This window comes from Homalodisca vitripennis, chromosome 8 (assembly GCF_021130785.1).
Source record: "Homalodisca vitripennis isolate AUS2020 chromosome 8, UT_GWSS_2.1, whole genome shotgun sequence".
NCBI classification, from domain to species: domain Eukaryota; kingdom Metazoa; phylum Arthropoda; class Insecta; order Hemiptera; family Cicadellidae; genus Homalodisca; species Homalodisca vitripennis.
This window is the reverse complement of record NC_060214.1, coordinates 69,402,491-69,419,462: the sequence shown is the minus strand read 5'-3', so window position 1 is coordinate 69,419,462 and position 16,972 is coordinate 69,402,491. Positions and strand designations below refer to the sequence as shown.

At 35.2% G+C, this 16,972-nt stretch overlaps 1 protein-coding gene across 13 annotated transcripts in view; it reads right to left on the bottom strand.

Annotated features, from left to right (window-relative positions):
* Positions 1–16,972, bottom strand: part of LOC124367694 (ral GTPase-activating protein subunit beta) — a 101,226-nt gene that overhangs the window by 14,712 nt on the left and 69,542 nt on the right. For 9 of the 13 annotated variants that reach the window (XM_046824729.1, XM_046824730.1, XM_046824736.1 and 6 more), the window contains 8 exons: positions 16,086–16,226; positions 12,276–12,290; positions 10,318–10,544; positions 8,843–8,950; positions 7,102–7,297; positions 2,755–2,971; positions 1,220–1,454; positions 16–177 (listed from right to left, as the gene is read on the bottom strand). In XM_046824729.1, the coding sequence (XP_046680685.1) occupies positions 16–177; positions 1,220–1,454; positions 2,755–2,971; positions 7,102–7,297; positions 8,843–8,950; positions 10,318–10,544; positions 12,276–12,290; positions 16,086–16,226 (1,301 nt within the window). The remainder of the gene's footprint in view (positions 1–15; positions 178–1,219; positions 1,455–2,754; positions 2,972–7,101; positions 7,298–8,842; positions 8,951–10,317; positions 10,545–12,275; positions 12,291–16,085; positions 16,227–16,972) is intronic. The other 4 variants (XM_046824731.1, XM_046824737.1, XM_046824741.1 and 1 more) reach the window with 1 other exon arrangement.

Below are 16,972 nucleotides of genomic sequence, written 5' to 3'. Positions count from 1 at the left end.
TGAGAATAAACTCACCACATTGTTGAGGATGTGCTCTGGCTGTTTCTGGCCGGCACGTACATACATGACGTGACACGTGTTGACTGTGCGGCAACCAATATTATCTAGGGCCTCTAGATCATTACAGAACGACGGATGAGTTGTGTCCAGAGCTACCAATGGTGGGATGCCAGGCTCCTGAACCAAACAATAGCGTTATAGATCTGTTTTATACTTTTAGATATTAAAAAAAGAGGAATTTCATTAAGAGCTGAAGTATTTAAAAAGAAAGTAATTTATGTGCATCTTTGTTAATACATTACATACAATTTCATTATAGAAGACTCACTGTAATACCAAAACAATAAAAATATCATTAAATCGAATATATAAATTTAGTTAAAATAATACTTCCGGCTCAGTCACAACTTGTCACAACTTACATATTATTAACTTATTATCATGGGATTTACATGTATTTGATTATCTCAAAAACTGTTTTAGATACAAAAGAATTGTTAATAACAAAAGTTTAGGAAGTATTATAAGCATTCCAGAACATGTATCATTTTCGCTTTAGAGTATAAATAACATAGTTCAATGTTTTTTAAAGTTTGAACTGCTGCCTCAATGAAAAAAATAGCATACCAAGTTGACCAATAAAGTTAGTCGAGATATTTATAAATATACTTTTCTACACAGGTTGATCTTGTTTAAGAAATCTTTTCATTAGTTCTTGGTGATAAAAAACTTCTAATGGGCTTTTACATGTAATCAATACCTTTTAAAACCGTTTGAGAAATATAAAAAATGTTAACTCCAAACTGTTTTGGAAATATAAGTGTTCTAGAACACTTTGTTTTTACTCCAGATTCATAAATAATAGGAGTTGTGAATTTTTTTAAAGTCTGAACAAGCGCAACATTGAGAAGAACTGGTGTAACAAGCGGTTCAAAGAACTTTTATATAGGAGATATTTTTAACATTAATTTTTGTAACAAGTTTGAAAGTTGAAAATAATTTAATTGAATTCTGTAAGGTCTAATTATGGGGTAATGAGAAAGAAAAATTGTTACAGTTACGATACATACATACAATAATTACATATAGCATGGGTAGTCTGCCTAACCCTGTGTAAATACTTCAAAAAATTAGAACCTGCTGATCTTTATAACAGAGAGCAATTTAGTTTCCGAATGTAAAAATTTGTGAAGATGTTTAAAATTAAACAGGTTAGCACCTGATTACTGTCGAGCCTGGAGAGCAGACCAAAGTGGGACAGGAACAGTCGGGCAGTCTGGAACTCGTGGCAGGGAGGTGGAGGGGCACACTCTCTCTCCGGATCCATGGTACACGGGGGAGAACTGTCTCTCCTCTCACCCACTACCTGCTTCTCCAGCAGTCGAGACAGCTCACTCAGCTCTCCACTGGAATCCTCCAGGAACAGGGCGTCCAGGTCTGGTATAGACTTGTCTCTGGTACAACATACAAGTTAAAACGTTAAAGTGACCTCACAATTTTTGTATTTAGTTAGTTCCAAAATGATTCTCCTACCAGCAAATAATTGAAATGAAGCCTTTCAGAACAATTTTAGAATACAATAACAATTATTAAATTATTTTTACCGCAAATTTATTATCCTAGTATAGAAAGTTTCAACAGGATAAAAGGAAATCAATAGGTGCAAGAAGAAAAACTGCAGAGAAATTAATGTAACTGTATCACTCCCAGTACAAAAATCACTGAATAATTAGTTATATTTTATATATATATATAACTAATTATTCAGAAAGAATAAAGTGATTCTGTTATAAAAATTACATTTATATTTGGTGTATCTATTTATATAGTTGAAATCTAATTTGTAAACCAGTTCTATTCCATACCTCAGGTTAATTTTGTATAATAATTGTAATACTTAGTTTTCAACACTGATACATAATGCATATTTCAACTGAATTAAAAATTAATGAAAAACCCCTCAGCTTTGAACTAAAAAATTACACACATACAAATAAATTATACAAAAGAAGCATAGAAAAAATAGAACTGAAAAGTAAATACGAGTATTTAAGTGCAGTTAACCCTCTAACGGTTTTGATGTAATATTTAGTCCATAGCAATGTTAAAATAATTTGCCACTGACATAATATTTTGTTTCAACACATTTGTCCCGTTGAATTTTCTTATTTGTCGTTGAAGATGTTCCGCAACTATAATCGCCAGTCACATAGTTTTGGCATTTTCCACTAGACTTCAGCACTGCTTGTGTTCGTTTGTGATCGCATGAATCCATTATTGCCCACCAGAGTTCAGCAGTGTTTGTGTAATGCAGACAGTAATCACCTATTGTATGGCTGTGTTAGTGCAATGGAGGTATCAGATGCTCAATCATTTATTTGTAAGATCTTGTGATGAACCAGGCTTGTACAGTGATAGCAGTGACTCAATAGACTAGTTAGTGGACACTGCAGATTTGCTGTTTTAGCAATTAATTATAAAACAAAATATTTTTTTAAAGTTTAATAATATTATTAATACACGATTATTAGGCCAAGATAAGTCCAAAAAATTAAAATATATAAAAATATACTTTAGTATGTTTTATTAGCTTAATATCCTAACTAGAAGAAACCATTTGTACAAAAATAACAAATGAGTATGAGTTTGGGTATTTTTAATAAACTGGTCAGGGATTAAGTGTAAATAACTTTTCATAAGCCACGGTAAAATAGTTGTTCACTAAAATTTACAACATGTAAATTTGCTACTCACACTTTACACTGTGGAATCCGTTCCACACTGTCAGGGAAGTACTTGTGGCGAGAGTGTGGACGAGGGGGAGGGTCCTCCAGAGGAACGGGCCGCCCAGGGTTGGGGGTGTGCTGGTACTTGGTCCCGGAGCGATGACGAGGCAGGTGGCGCAACTGCAATGTCCAGGCATGACGACCAAACCCACCCCTGATAAGGAGAGTCACCGTCGGTTGGGGATCTGTACATCATTGATAATAAGTTAACAAGTCACCTCTCAACCGATTTTATTTAGTTTCAGACAAAAAGACATAAAATTGTATAAGAATTTATAAAAAAAAATGTTGCTTTTACTCTAAATTTTATTCTCATACTATTTTTTCCAGTACAGTACATCGTTTGTTCAAATTAATTGGGACTGGAAGAATCCAGATACACCAGAAATACAGTGCGAACCATAGATTACAGATAGTAAGTTATTAATTTATATTTTTTTTAAATATTACAGTAATAATAATCCAATTCTTCATTATCAGAATTGTTCCACTATCCTTTGTTACCATTGAGGTACAAGCTGTTTATACAATTTCTGTCAATCATTGCAACAATGTTATCTGTCTGAAGCCAACCATTTACCTTCAAATTTTACTCAAACTCTAGTAGGCCTACTATAACATTGCTATGTTGTACGTTTTCTTTTGAATACTGAAAATAAGTTAATGGAGAAACAAATTACGATGAAAATTTAACAAAAATGGTTTATTCTTCATGAAACTTCATTCCCTTAATTCTGTAAAACTGATCTGGATACACTTAACATAGCTATGATGAGAAGGGTCGATTCATCGTAAATTTTGAGTTAGACTCCAGTTCACCTTCCTGTCAGAGCAATGTCTGAAATCTGACGCTGTCACAGACTTCAGTCCTGGATTCTGAGGTCATGTTTACATAAAGAGATCCAAAAAAATGTTGGAGACGAAGAAGCTCAAAAGAAACTCTTTGCATCATTTTAACATCAGATATACCTAGATTACAAAGTATAATATAATATAGATGAAGTGGTATTCCCACTGTCTCATAAGGTCTCTGACAGCTTTTCAGACTTTCCAACAATAAGTACCTTACTTTATGAGAGTTTTAATGAAAAAATATTGTTCACCAATCTTCTTTTTTTCTTTTTTTTATTTTCTTTATCTTCTTCTTGTTTCTTTGTTTTTTTTCTTCTTTAAATTGCAGGCTTATGTATCTGAGACTTAGTTAAATGTAGACATAAAAGTAAATTTCAATTAATCATTATAAAACTACTAACAATAAAATTTCCTACAGTATTACAGTAATTGTGAATTTGTGTCTTCATAAAATGAACAGAGTATTCCATTAGTTAAAAATCAAGCTTCAGTTGCTTCTAGGGTTTACGTAAGGGATACCTGAAAACTATTAAATAAACCTTTCCTAACTATTAGGTGTTATGAGGGGGAACCCAAAAGTAACGGGAACTGGGCTGTGATGAGGAGGGAGAGTAGGGGAAGTCATTGTTCGGCTGGCCATACGTCGAGGTCACACATCCTGAGTCAGTATGCGCAACTGTACTGTTGTGAGTGGATCTGTAAGAATTGTTTCAGTAAAAAAATGGAGAAATGTCCATTGAAGACCAATCCCGTTCAGGACCGCCTTTAACGTCAAGAAATTACGAAAACGTCCTCAAAATCAATTCCCTTGTTCATGAAGACCGTCGCAGAACCATTGATCAACTTTGTGAGATGTCTGGAGTGTCATGGAGTTAAATTCAGAGGATTTTATCTGAAGATTTGCACATGAAAAGGGTTGCAGGCAAATTTGCCCTTTGCCATCTTACAGACGAGCAAAGGAAGCGTTGACTTCAGGTATGTTTTGAGCTTCAAAATCAGTTTGAAGAGGACTCGGAATGTTTTTCCAAGGTGATTACTGATGATGAATATGGTGCTATGGATACAATCCTGAAACAAAGTAGCAATCAAGCCAGTAGAAGACAGATAGTTCTTCTTGTCCCAAAAAAGCTCACCAAGTGTAATTCCATCACAACAACGCGCCGGCTCACTCAGTCCTCTCAGTGTCGCAGTTTTTGACCAAAAACGGCATGACATCAATGTCTATTCCCCCTTCTCACCAGATCTAGCAGCGTGTGACTTGTTTTTGTTCCCCAGACTCAAAAGGGACATAAAAGGAAAGTGTTTTGCTTACTGTGGAGAGGTAAAACAAAAATCGCTGGAAGGCCTAAAGGACATCCTGATAATGAAATTTACAAAATGTTTTGAACAATGGAAGCATTGTTTGGAGAAGTGCATTATGGTCAATGTTGAATAATTTGTAGGTGATCAAAATTTGATTTAAAAATATTGAGAAATAAAGAAATTATACCAAAATTCCCGTTTGTTTTGGGAACCCCCTCATACAATCTTGCAATTTAGGGTGTACCAAAAGTACATTTTAAAAATTAAACCTTTTTTATTTTAATCGATATACATAGATTGTTTATAAAATTAATTAATTTTTAGGAGTGTAACAAAGTTATAACGGTTTTATTCACATTCTGAATGAGAAACCTTCTTAAACTGAATGACAAACCTTCTTAAACTGAATGACAAACCTTCTTAAACTGAATGGCAAACCTTCTTAAACTGAATGACAAACCTTCTTAAACTGAATGACAAACCTTCTTAAACTGAATGACAAACCTTCTTAAACTGAATGACAAACCTTCTTAAACTGAATGACAAACCTTCTTAAACTGAATGACAAACCTTCTTAAACTGAATGACAAACCTTCTTAAACTGAATGACAAAATAGGTAATGACTACATTTTCTCCAAATCCAAACGGGAAAGAATGTAAATGAAAAAAAATACTTAAATAAGTGTCTGTCATTACTCTGTAAAAGGCATTTAAACAAATTTTTGATTTTAAGATGGTAATTTAATGAAGTACAGTGCAGTCTCTATAATCCAGCCGTGCGCTAATACGGCACGTCCAGTAATCCGGCACTGTGCGAGCGATGACGGGTCGGGTCAATGCCCTTCGGTTCATATTGATTTTCAAATTTTTTGTACTGTATCGTTCCGATGTTTATTTCACAGCCAGATTAGGCATACTGTACTGTTTGTTTATTACGTTTTATTGTGTATTTAGTTATTTTCAATTGTACTTTTGCGTTCTACTTATGTTAAACTATACTTTAACTGGTTTCTAATAAATTTCAATGTACATTTGTACGTTTTTACCCATACATCCATTAATCCGGCAATTTCGGTAATCCGACACTACCAATCCCGATATACTGCCGGATTAGCGAGATTGCACTTTATAAAATAGTTATGAGGAAAAATAAAATACAAACAGTAAATTATTTTTTTATTTTTATTTTAGAACCCTATACACTTATTATTATTTGACCTATATTTATTATTCTTTTAATATACTCTCCTGCATGATGTACACACTTTTGCCGTCGATTTTGAAGTTTCAGTTTTCCCTGGTCATAGAAAGTTTGAGGGAGAGTTTGTAAGCCAATTGTGCACGTGCTCCTCAACTTTTGTTATTGCTCTCAAATCGTTTTAATCCCAGTGATTCCTTCATAGGTTTCGAAAAAAATAGTCACAGGGGGACAAGTCAGAGCTATAAGGAAGGTGCTCAAGGGTTTTCCAGCCCATTTCTTCCAGTGTTTCCCTTGTCAAAGATGCGGTGTGAGGCCTGGTGTTGTCATAGAGGAGAATGACATCTCTGATAGGCATGTCTCTTCTTTTGTTTCGATAGGTGACTTTCGCAGACCGTAACAACTGACAATAGTAAGCTGCATTCATTGTACGTTGTTCATGCACAAAATCAACAAATAAAATTCCCCTATAGGCCAAAAAATTGTTGCAAGGACCTTTCCAGCCAAATTCGAACAGCACGAATATTGTCATCCATAAGGCTTGCCTTGGGCATTGATCACGATTTTCGTTTTAAACCCATTCTCGTCCACCATTCAATTCTCTTGCCGACGTAAACATACGATTCTGAGACAGTGTGTGTCCCCAAACTATGCCCGCAAACAAGTTTAAATTTTAGATGGTTTAATGCTTTAATTGATTTAAAACTATATGATAATTCGTTGCACAACAGACAAAGGGACTTCTTGCTCGGTCATGGCTGTACTGACAATACCGAACTGAACACTAGAACCAGAATGGTTCTTTCACTCCTCATAAACCAAACATCTAATCCACACAGCATAATCTAGTTAGGATCTGAATTCTAAGAATAATAGCAAAATTACCGTTTATATTTTATTTACCCTTGTAAAACCAACATTCACTACAGTAAAAAATTTCTAAAATAATTCAAAATACTGACCCTGATCATTGCCGAGAGGTTCCTCAAGCAGTGCCAATACTGTGGAGTTCTCCACCACAAAGTACCGGAACTTGGAGACAGCTGAGGCTTGTGTGAGATTCTCCCCTCTCCAGGAGTTGCAGTGTCTCACCAGCAACACTTCGTCCAACAGACAGGACAGCGACTCCGCCCCACAGGCTGCTGGGAAGTAGCCAACCTAAGATAGGACAAAACTGTCTCATTTAGTCATTTGTACTAACTAACTTTAGGAGCATTTTATATACATTCCTTGAAAATGTCTCTCTAAAAAGTGATTAAAAAGTGATGTGATTACTGCTAATTTATCTGGATGTGTTCTTGATGTATGTACTGAAAAATATCGTTCCTAACCGATATCAACATGAACTTTGTCTTATCACTGGGTCATGTAGATTGATAAGAGCAAACTGGACATTGATATTTCTAACTTCCACACAGATCACAAAGTACAGGGTGGGTCATGGAAATTTCCTATTTTTTAATTAAAATAAAAGAAAACACACTACATCCTTCATTCCATTTTATTATTTTCAGCCTGCCATAAAACATTGGAAATTGAATTTAGACAGTTTTAAACATAACATCTTTTAAATGTTGTCCTCCATTATTGTCAATACACTAATTCAATCAATTAAATCAATTTTGAAAGTTTTGAATCATCTTTTCAAGCATATCAAGTGGAATATTGTCAATTTCAGCTTGGATTTTGTTCAATAGATTTTCTAGGGTGTTGGGACGATCTTTGTAAACTAAAGAATTGAGATAATCCCATAGGAAGTAATCAGGCGGAGCTAAATCAGGGATTGCTAGGCCAGTTTATGTCCCCTCGTAGGGATATCAATCGTTCGGTTAATGGCGTAACCGTTTTTTTTTTTTTTTAAACATAAGGTCTAATGATCCCTACTCTTGAATGGCACATCATACTGTGACATAATATGAATGAAGGGGTCTCTCATAAGTTTTATGGGATTTGTTACCCTCCAATACCACATGCTCTGTATATTTACAGTCACTGGGGTGGAAATGCGCCTTCTCAGAGAAGAACACAATTAATTGTGTTATACGGAATGGTGTCAAGCAGCTTCTCACATGTGCTTGGTGGATATATAATCCCACTCTTAAATTGCTAGACCCAAACATTTTTCACAGATGAAGAGAGCAGAAAGCCATCCCGAGGGCAATTGCGTGTTTAAGCACAGAACACTTAGGTGACTGTAAGAATACTGGCTCCTGCCTCGAGCTAATCATGTTTGCAACTGACACGGATGGATACCGGAAACAAAATATCCCACTCCGACTTATCCGCTACACCACTCTGTTCGCCACTTCTCTCACCACTCCTCATGAATTTCACTGCTAAACGTTCACAGCTCAGCTCAACACCAGTCATCAGCTGAATAAAAAATCAACTGTTTTGTTGAGTTTAAAAGTTTTCATTTCCATTCTGTAGTCTTCTATATAACAATGTTTTGTGGATTTCTTACTTTCCTTTGTAAAAGAGCCATTTATAATAAAGCATATAACTATTTTTTTCAATAAAATAAAGTTTTAATTCTATGCACAGAACGGGTTTTTATTATGGACATATATTAGCTGCTCGTTCTGTGTTTATATCAATTTTGTAGTTATGTTTAGATACACAAGTTTAGAACTACATTATATATTCTGTAACTAAATTTGCTTTCAAGGTATGACTTTTAGGCATCATAATCAAATTACATACCTGTTCAAGCACAATCGCCAACAATGATTCTGCAGCGTCTCGCACTCTCATTGACACAGGCTTCAAGTCCTTGTCATCCTTCATCTTGATCGGCTCTCCAGGCTTCCCCTGTTATCAGTTATATGGTCAATCTTTGCAAAAATGACAACACAGCTGAAATATGTCAAAGCCACCTTGAGGTATTACTGATATAATACAGTAAAACCAGTTCGACCTAACATGGCGGTGGGGCAGGCCACATATGGAAGTCTGATTTAAACAACGTAAACAACAGTATTGTGGGAATTAATGTGAACAGAGGACAAAATTCAGTTTTTATACATTGGTGCTACTCTAAATATTCTGTCAGCTGTTTTGTTCAAGAAACAACATAACCTCAAAATCTTATTGACATATTGGTGCCAACTATACCAACACCAATACCGCTACTACTGCTCTGAGTTGAAGCCTTTCTTTTGCATGATAGCAAACTTCATCCCAGAAAAAGAAGCTATGACCTCCAACAAGATTTAGATAACTCATGAAGCCGTGAAACCTTATTAATTTATTATACAAAAAATGTCTTCTATTTAAATGGAAACGCCTCCCATAATATTTTTTAAATTTATTATAAAAAAAGTTTTTCTATTTGAATGAAAATGCTTCCCATGAAAGTGTATAAATTTATTACACAAAAAAGTGTATTTTATTTTAACTAAACTAATGCATTGGAAAATTTGATTTGATTATGAATGTACAATAAAATATTTTCACAAAGAAGTATTACAGTAGATATGCAGTATATACAGTAAAACCTGCCATATCCTAATAAAATCATCACGTTCTTTGTTTGAAGTTTGTTTTTGACAATGGAAGGATTCTGAAGAAAACAGGACTTTTCCGGACATTTGCCATCGTTCAGTGATACAAATCCACCACCTTGTTTCTGCCGTGATGATCGCCATTTGCTATTGGCCTCTGGTCAGTTGTAGGTGGTTGGTTGACAAATGCAGATCTATTGTGACCTGTATTCTGTAGTTTAGTCTTTAGTAATTAGTGCTGTGTTTAGTTTTTTATTAGTGAATGTATTAGAGTTAGTGAAATTGACACACAACATGGTGATTCCTGACTTACGTGTGTCACAACGCTCTGGTATCATTTGTTTATTTTAACCTAGTTTGTAATTATGTGCTAGGTTAGTTATTTACCTGAAGAAGAGATCAGACTGCAGATCTCGAAACGTAGAACAAATACCAGATAGATACCGTATAGATTACAAATTGTTACTGATTTTTTTGTATCACTGAACAATGGCAAATGTCTGAAAAAATCCTGTTTCCTTCAAAATTATCACAAGAAACCTCACTACAACATATCACAATGCACATTTGAAAGCTGAAACAACAGCGCTGATGTCCAGTTTTGACAAGATCCAGGCGAGTTTACTCTATTCCTACAGTGGTAAGACTATATAAAATAGCAAGTTTGCACGGTACCTGTGACTTGCTGCCGGAGATACCCAACTCCACCACCTCCAGTACTGTGTGAAGGGTCTCCTTGTCCTGCAGCAAGTAGGGGTGGGCGACCAGCCAGGCCTCCGCACACTGGAAGGCGGCCACGATGGTCGAGTGGAGGTCCTTGCTGTGGGCGGGTGGAGGGCGCCAGCACTGGTACACGATGTAGTCACACACCCACTTCACTGCCCGCTTACACTCCAGAGCATCTTCAATAGTGACACCACATAAGTTCTGACTAATAGTTGAATCTAAAATCTAAATGTTGAAATGTAAAATTTGTATTCCTCATAGGTCTATTCTGTGTTGTACAATGGTGTACCTCTATAACAAATTCCAATATAACAAGTTTCACGATATAATGAATTTTTAAAATCCCATCAAATGTCCGTAACCTCAATGTTAAAAATACCTCTATATTCTGAACTATTTTGTTCAGTTATTTTTATATAATACATTTTTTATGATTTTGGGAGGGTTGTAAAACCCCTATATCAAGAATATCTAATATACAAAACTATATGTTAAAGTTATGTTTGAATTATAACAAACATAACATCTAAATTGTGAATTTCTTAAATAAATAATAAATAATTGTGTTTCAACCCTGTTGTAAGAAAGTTTTTCAAAGAACAGTATGGATTGAGGTGATTCATAGACAAGTCTGGACATGAAAACAATAGCACTCATTTCCCGAAACTCTTCTCTTTCCATCCATTACTCAATGAGGGTTGTCATGATGTGGTGTTTACACTATGTTCGTGTACCTTGTTACAGTTGGTTGTTTCAGTGGTTTTTATTAACTGTTCGAGTGTGCTACAGGAAAATCACTAACATTGGAATTTAAATGCACGGTCTTAAAAATTATTGAAGACAATCCAAAGAAGAATTAAACCGTGCTAAGGAACTCGACATTACTCTCTCCACATTGGCCACAATTATTAAGAGTAAGAGAAGTGTGGGATTGAGGGTGGACTATCTATCTAAGGACTAAGAAATGTGAGCTACGGGATGTTGAAGAAACTGTTATTAAGTGGTTGAAACAATGGTGGGTTAGAAATGTACCCATTGGTGTGACATACTTTAACAACAAGCTTAAAAATTTGCAGAACAATTAGGATACGCTGACTACTCAAGCCAGTAATAGCAGATCCAGTTGGTTCAAAAACGTCATGAAGAAATAAGTTTCAAAAACCATTACGGTGGAAGTGTAGTCATGGATCATACTAATTGCAAAGATTTAAAAGATGAATTACGAGACTTGATACATGGGCACCATCAAGATGAAATCTACAACGCAGACAGAACAGGCCTTTTTTTTAGTGCCTACCGGACAAAAACATTAATGTTAACAGGGGAATCCCTGCAATGTAGTCAAAAACGGCAAAGATCTTTTAACAGTCTTACTTGGTACTAACTCATCTGGTAGAAACAAACCTTTGGTTATTGGAAAGTAAAAAAATCGCAGATGATTCAAAAATGTTTCCTTTTCCAATAGATTACACTGCCAATAAAAGAGCATGGATCAATGGAGGAGCATTCAGTGACTGTTGAACATGATTTTAAAGTATATATAATATAAAAATGAATTAATATAATTGTGTACGTAAAATAGATTACATAATTCATAAAGCATATCTGTGATCTTTATGTATTTTGAATACTCTATGTCTAGACGTAGGTCTTACGGTTTTAAGTCGCTCATAAAACGGATGTTAAGTTGTGAGATATTTGTTACAAAGATGTTCACTTTCATCTTTAAGAACCCATTCGTAGCTAATAGTAGTCGCATTTAACAAACTTCATTATTAAGAATTTCTCGAAGTATCAAATCTTTCTTGGGACCCTTGAGATACATCATATTGAGGCTCCACTGTATAAGTATACATACACGGATATAAAGAACATGAATTCAACTTAAAATTGATGTTTTCACTCACCTGTAAGTTTTCTAGCTGCACAAAAAAATAAATTGCAATAAGTACAACTTTGTTTGAATAAAAGTTTTTAATTAACTAGTATAAACTCTAAGCTAAAATGTGTTAAGAATAGAACATCTCAATAACTTTATAGTATTTAATTACAATGAAGATGTTTTGTTGAATGAAACAAAACAATAAGGGCATGAAGTACAATATTACCATGATTTTACTAAGTAACCGTGTGTCATTACAAATTCAACTTTACAAATGCTTTCAAATGTATTCTATGTTATTGTTATTGTTCGTATTCATTCAACTAGTGTGTGTGTTACTTATTGAAGACATTTTTACTTAACTGGATTACTTTTTTTTACAGTTTAACACTAGGATGAATTGTAATTTCCTTTGTGGTAGGAATAAACTTTGAAAATTCTAATACAAACTTCTTTAAGGAATGTTTTTGCACTAATGCACTAAACATAACAATTACAAAGGGCCTAAGGTTGATATGGAGGTTCAATTGATTTTTGGTTCGTAAAATATTTTATTACTGTTAAATTCATGGCCCTTTAAAATAACTTCCCTGAATACAGAAAAAGCAGACAAGTTTTTTGACCGTGAAATTATCAATCAGATTCCAAAAAAAAGAGCTGAAAAAGAAAATATGAAAACTGTACAGTATGCACATGAGTTATAACTTCAGGAAGTGATAGGGAGTTTATTTATAGAAAAATTTAATTTTGTTAAAATAAATGTTTTCTTAAATAATATTTAATTAAAAATGTTAATATAATTCCCTTAAGTCATAAATGATGAAAAACCAGGTCACTTCCAGATAACAACCTCGAGTCTGGCCTAGAAGTGCTAGCTGAAGCCCTAGAAAACTTACAGTCTCAGCAACACCCCATCATTCTAATGGGTGACATAAATATCGACTGCCTGAAAAATCAAAACGACACAACACTACTGATCGAGACCCTGGCAAGCTACAACCTCTATAGAAAGAACCTCCCTGCCACTCGGATAACACCAACATCAAGAACATCCATCGACTGTGTATGCTGCAACATCAGAGAAGAAGAAATCACTGTAAAGGTAATAGAAACCAGCATATCAGATCATACGGGACAACTGTGTGTCATAAAGGGAAGAAAAACTCAAACGCCAACCACAACTTGTTGGAGGGGTAGAAACATGAGTCACAGAAACATACAGACAATGAAACATCTCCTTAGACAAGAAAGCTGGAAAGAAGTATACAACTCCAATGAAATTAATGAAGCATATGACAATTTCAGCCGAACTCTTCTTGCAGCACTCAATCAAGCATGTCCAGTGAAACATACCAGGCGCAAAAGAAGCGGAAACAAAAATAAACACACTCTCCACAACCCTAATGCTCAACAATTGAGGCAAAGATTTCTTTTCGCTCAAAACGCTTACAACACCACTGGTAGTGAGGAACATAAAAGACATGCTGCCCATCTCAAAAAGAATATGACTTGCAACTCCGCCACCTAAGACAACAAGACACAATAGCTAAGATAACAGATGCGGATAATAAAACAAAAGCCATCTGGGATGTCATAAACTTAGAAAGGCAGCCAAAAGAAAACAAAAATGCCCTCACCCAACTCGAGGTAGGTGGCCAGGTTACGTCCAGCCCAGTGCGGATGGCAGACTATCTCAACAACTTTTTTGTCAACATGGCTGAAGAAACCATCATAAACAATGGGCTGAACAATAAACAACCATTTACTCCGACCGAAAATAGTTACATCCCCAACCTGACACTGAAGCCAACTAATTCAGAAGAAGCTGCCAAAATTATTAGTGGATTGAAGTCAAAGCCATCAGCAGGATACGATGACTTATCTACCATAGTCCTGAAAAAGTGCCAAGACGAACTTATAGAACCACTGGTGCACATTACTAATCTATCTTTTTTATCAGGAGTTTTCCCGTCTGCCCTGAAACTTTCAAAAGTGTACCCCAAGTTCAAACAAGGTGATGCCACAAAAGCAGGCAACTACAGGCCTATTTCACTAATCCCAACCATATCCAAAGTAATAGAAAAATTAGTGCTGATTAGACTTCTCGAACATCTTTCAAACAACAATCTCTTAACAGAATATCAGCACGGCTTCCTACCTGGTAAATCTACAACCACAGCACTGATTAATCTTGTAGAGTTCCTACTAGATCAGCATGAAGAGGGGAACACATCAACTGCCATTTTTCTAGACTATAGTAAAGCCTTTGATAGTCTTGACCATGAACACCTTCTGAAAAAGTTAATGACACTTGGAATTCGTGGAACCTCAAAAGCATGGTTTACCAGCTACTTAACGGAACGAACACAAATGGTTGAGATAAGATACAACAGTAATAGAGAAACGGAAAAGGTCAGGTCAAGCACAAAAAAAAATCACAAGAGGTGTACCCCAGGGCTCTGTGTTGGGACCCATTATGTTCATTCTCTTCACAAATGACTTCCCTAAGTATATACAGGAATACAGCAACTGCATCATGTATGCTGATGACTCAGTGCTCTTCCTCGGCAGAAGAACTCCTGGTCAACTAGAAATAGATGCATACACAGCAGTGAATATGGCTATCCAATATTGTCATAACAATGACCTAGTTGTGAATGAGAAGAAGACAAAACAGCTCATTCTAGGGAGGTGTAGAAAAAAAACTCCAAGGCTACCAGAGACCGATGACACCACCTTTACCAAGTACCTTGGGGTAACAGTTGACCAAGACCTTTCTTGGACACCACACATCAACAACCTCTGCAAAAAGCTAAGCACCAGACTGTATGTAATACGACGAATAAAAAATATAGGAAACACCATGACCACGAGGATTGCATACTTCTCCCTGTTTGAATCCTATATCCGCTATGGGATAGCAGCTTGGGGAGGGACAACTTCTGGCAACCTGCAACGCATACTTTTGAAACAAGAAAAAGCCATAAGAATACTGGGTAATCTCCAACCACGAGAGTCTTGCAGGGATGCTTTCAAGCACCTCAAAATCTTAACAGTCATAGGCCTGTACATCCTGGAAACAGTAACGTATGTCCACATCAAGACTCCAGGCATAGCAGAAAGGGGTGAGCAATTCCATCACTACAACACCAGACGGGCCACTGACTACTGCCTTCCTGTGCACCGACTCCGCAGCACTAAACATAAGCCAAGTTACATCGGCGCCAAAATGTGGAACTGTTTGCCAGAGATGCTGAAAAAAGTGGATCAACAACAATTCGCTCGTCACTTGAAGACCTGGCTTCTCAATCGACCCTTATACAGCATTGAAGAATTCATGAGCTGGCAAACTCAACCGGACTTTTGAAAAATTACTCAGAATTGTACTTGCTCCTCAGTAATATTGTATGACACTATACTTATCTTGATGATAACGTAATAAAGATATTTTTGATTGATTGATTGATTCCTGAAACTATTCCACATAATATACATACTGTACAAATTTCATATTTTTATTTTCAACTCATTTTATTTTTACCTAATTACAAAATTGCCTACATTTCCTGCTCTAAATATAGTAATCAAAAAATTTGTACTACTTTTTTTTATCCAGTAAAGTTAAAAGACTATGAATTTAGCATTATAAATTGCATCACTTTAAACTATAAACAATAACGTTATGTAAGCACAAGTTACAATAAGTGTAAGTAAATTTTACAAACTGTGAACAGTAAATTGATAACCAAACTATCTCAAATGGCCAAACCAATAAACTGAAACAGCTGACTGAACTTGATTCTTGTAGGTTTTAGATGTTAAGTAGGTTAAGTACCTGTTTCACGGATGTTGGTGCGGGCTAGTCCAGCCAGCAGCTCTAAAGCGGCCAGAGACACATTGAGATCTGTCTTCCAGGACGAAATGAGCCTGTGGCAAACCAGGTACGTTGCACGCACAAACAAGGCATGGGCTGAGTCTACAAACAACATTTATTTGTCAGCATCCACATCTGTACTGCATACGATCTCAGTACTATGGTAATCGAGGTCAGAGGGAATTTACTATGGTAATAAAGAAATTAGAATACGTTTTATATGATCTAGATTATATTTGGATCTAAATTTAATAGCAGAATATGCCTACAATTGTTAACCTTGGAACTGGCAGTTGAAATTTCCTGAAATGGCAAGCTCTTTTGACCCATTTTATAAGCTTATTTATCAAAATTTGTAAAAAAATATTATACACTATATGAACAGGTTGTGTTTTATTATATATTATATATATATATATATATAAAACTACTACATACAAACATATATATATAATATATATAAATAAACTTTTTTAGAGGCAGACTGCCGATTGCTTGGTGAAAACAATATGTACTATATTTTTTATATTTATTTGTAATGTTATGTTTTAATCAAATACTTTTAATAACCAATATACCTACAGAAAACTCCTAGGTCTTAATAAACATTTTTTTAAATAGCAGTTCTAAATCTACTACTGAATAAAACATGTACAGTTTGTATAGTTAATTTCGTTAAATAAAACTTACTGCAGTAAAAATCTAAAAATTGACATAACTAAGATAACAACAAATTTGTATAAAACTGCAAAAAATTAATAAACATTTACCTAAATTTAGTAATCAATAAACATACAGATATCAAGCATAGAACGTAATTTTTTTATATAGAAGATCGACTTCTTAGC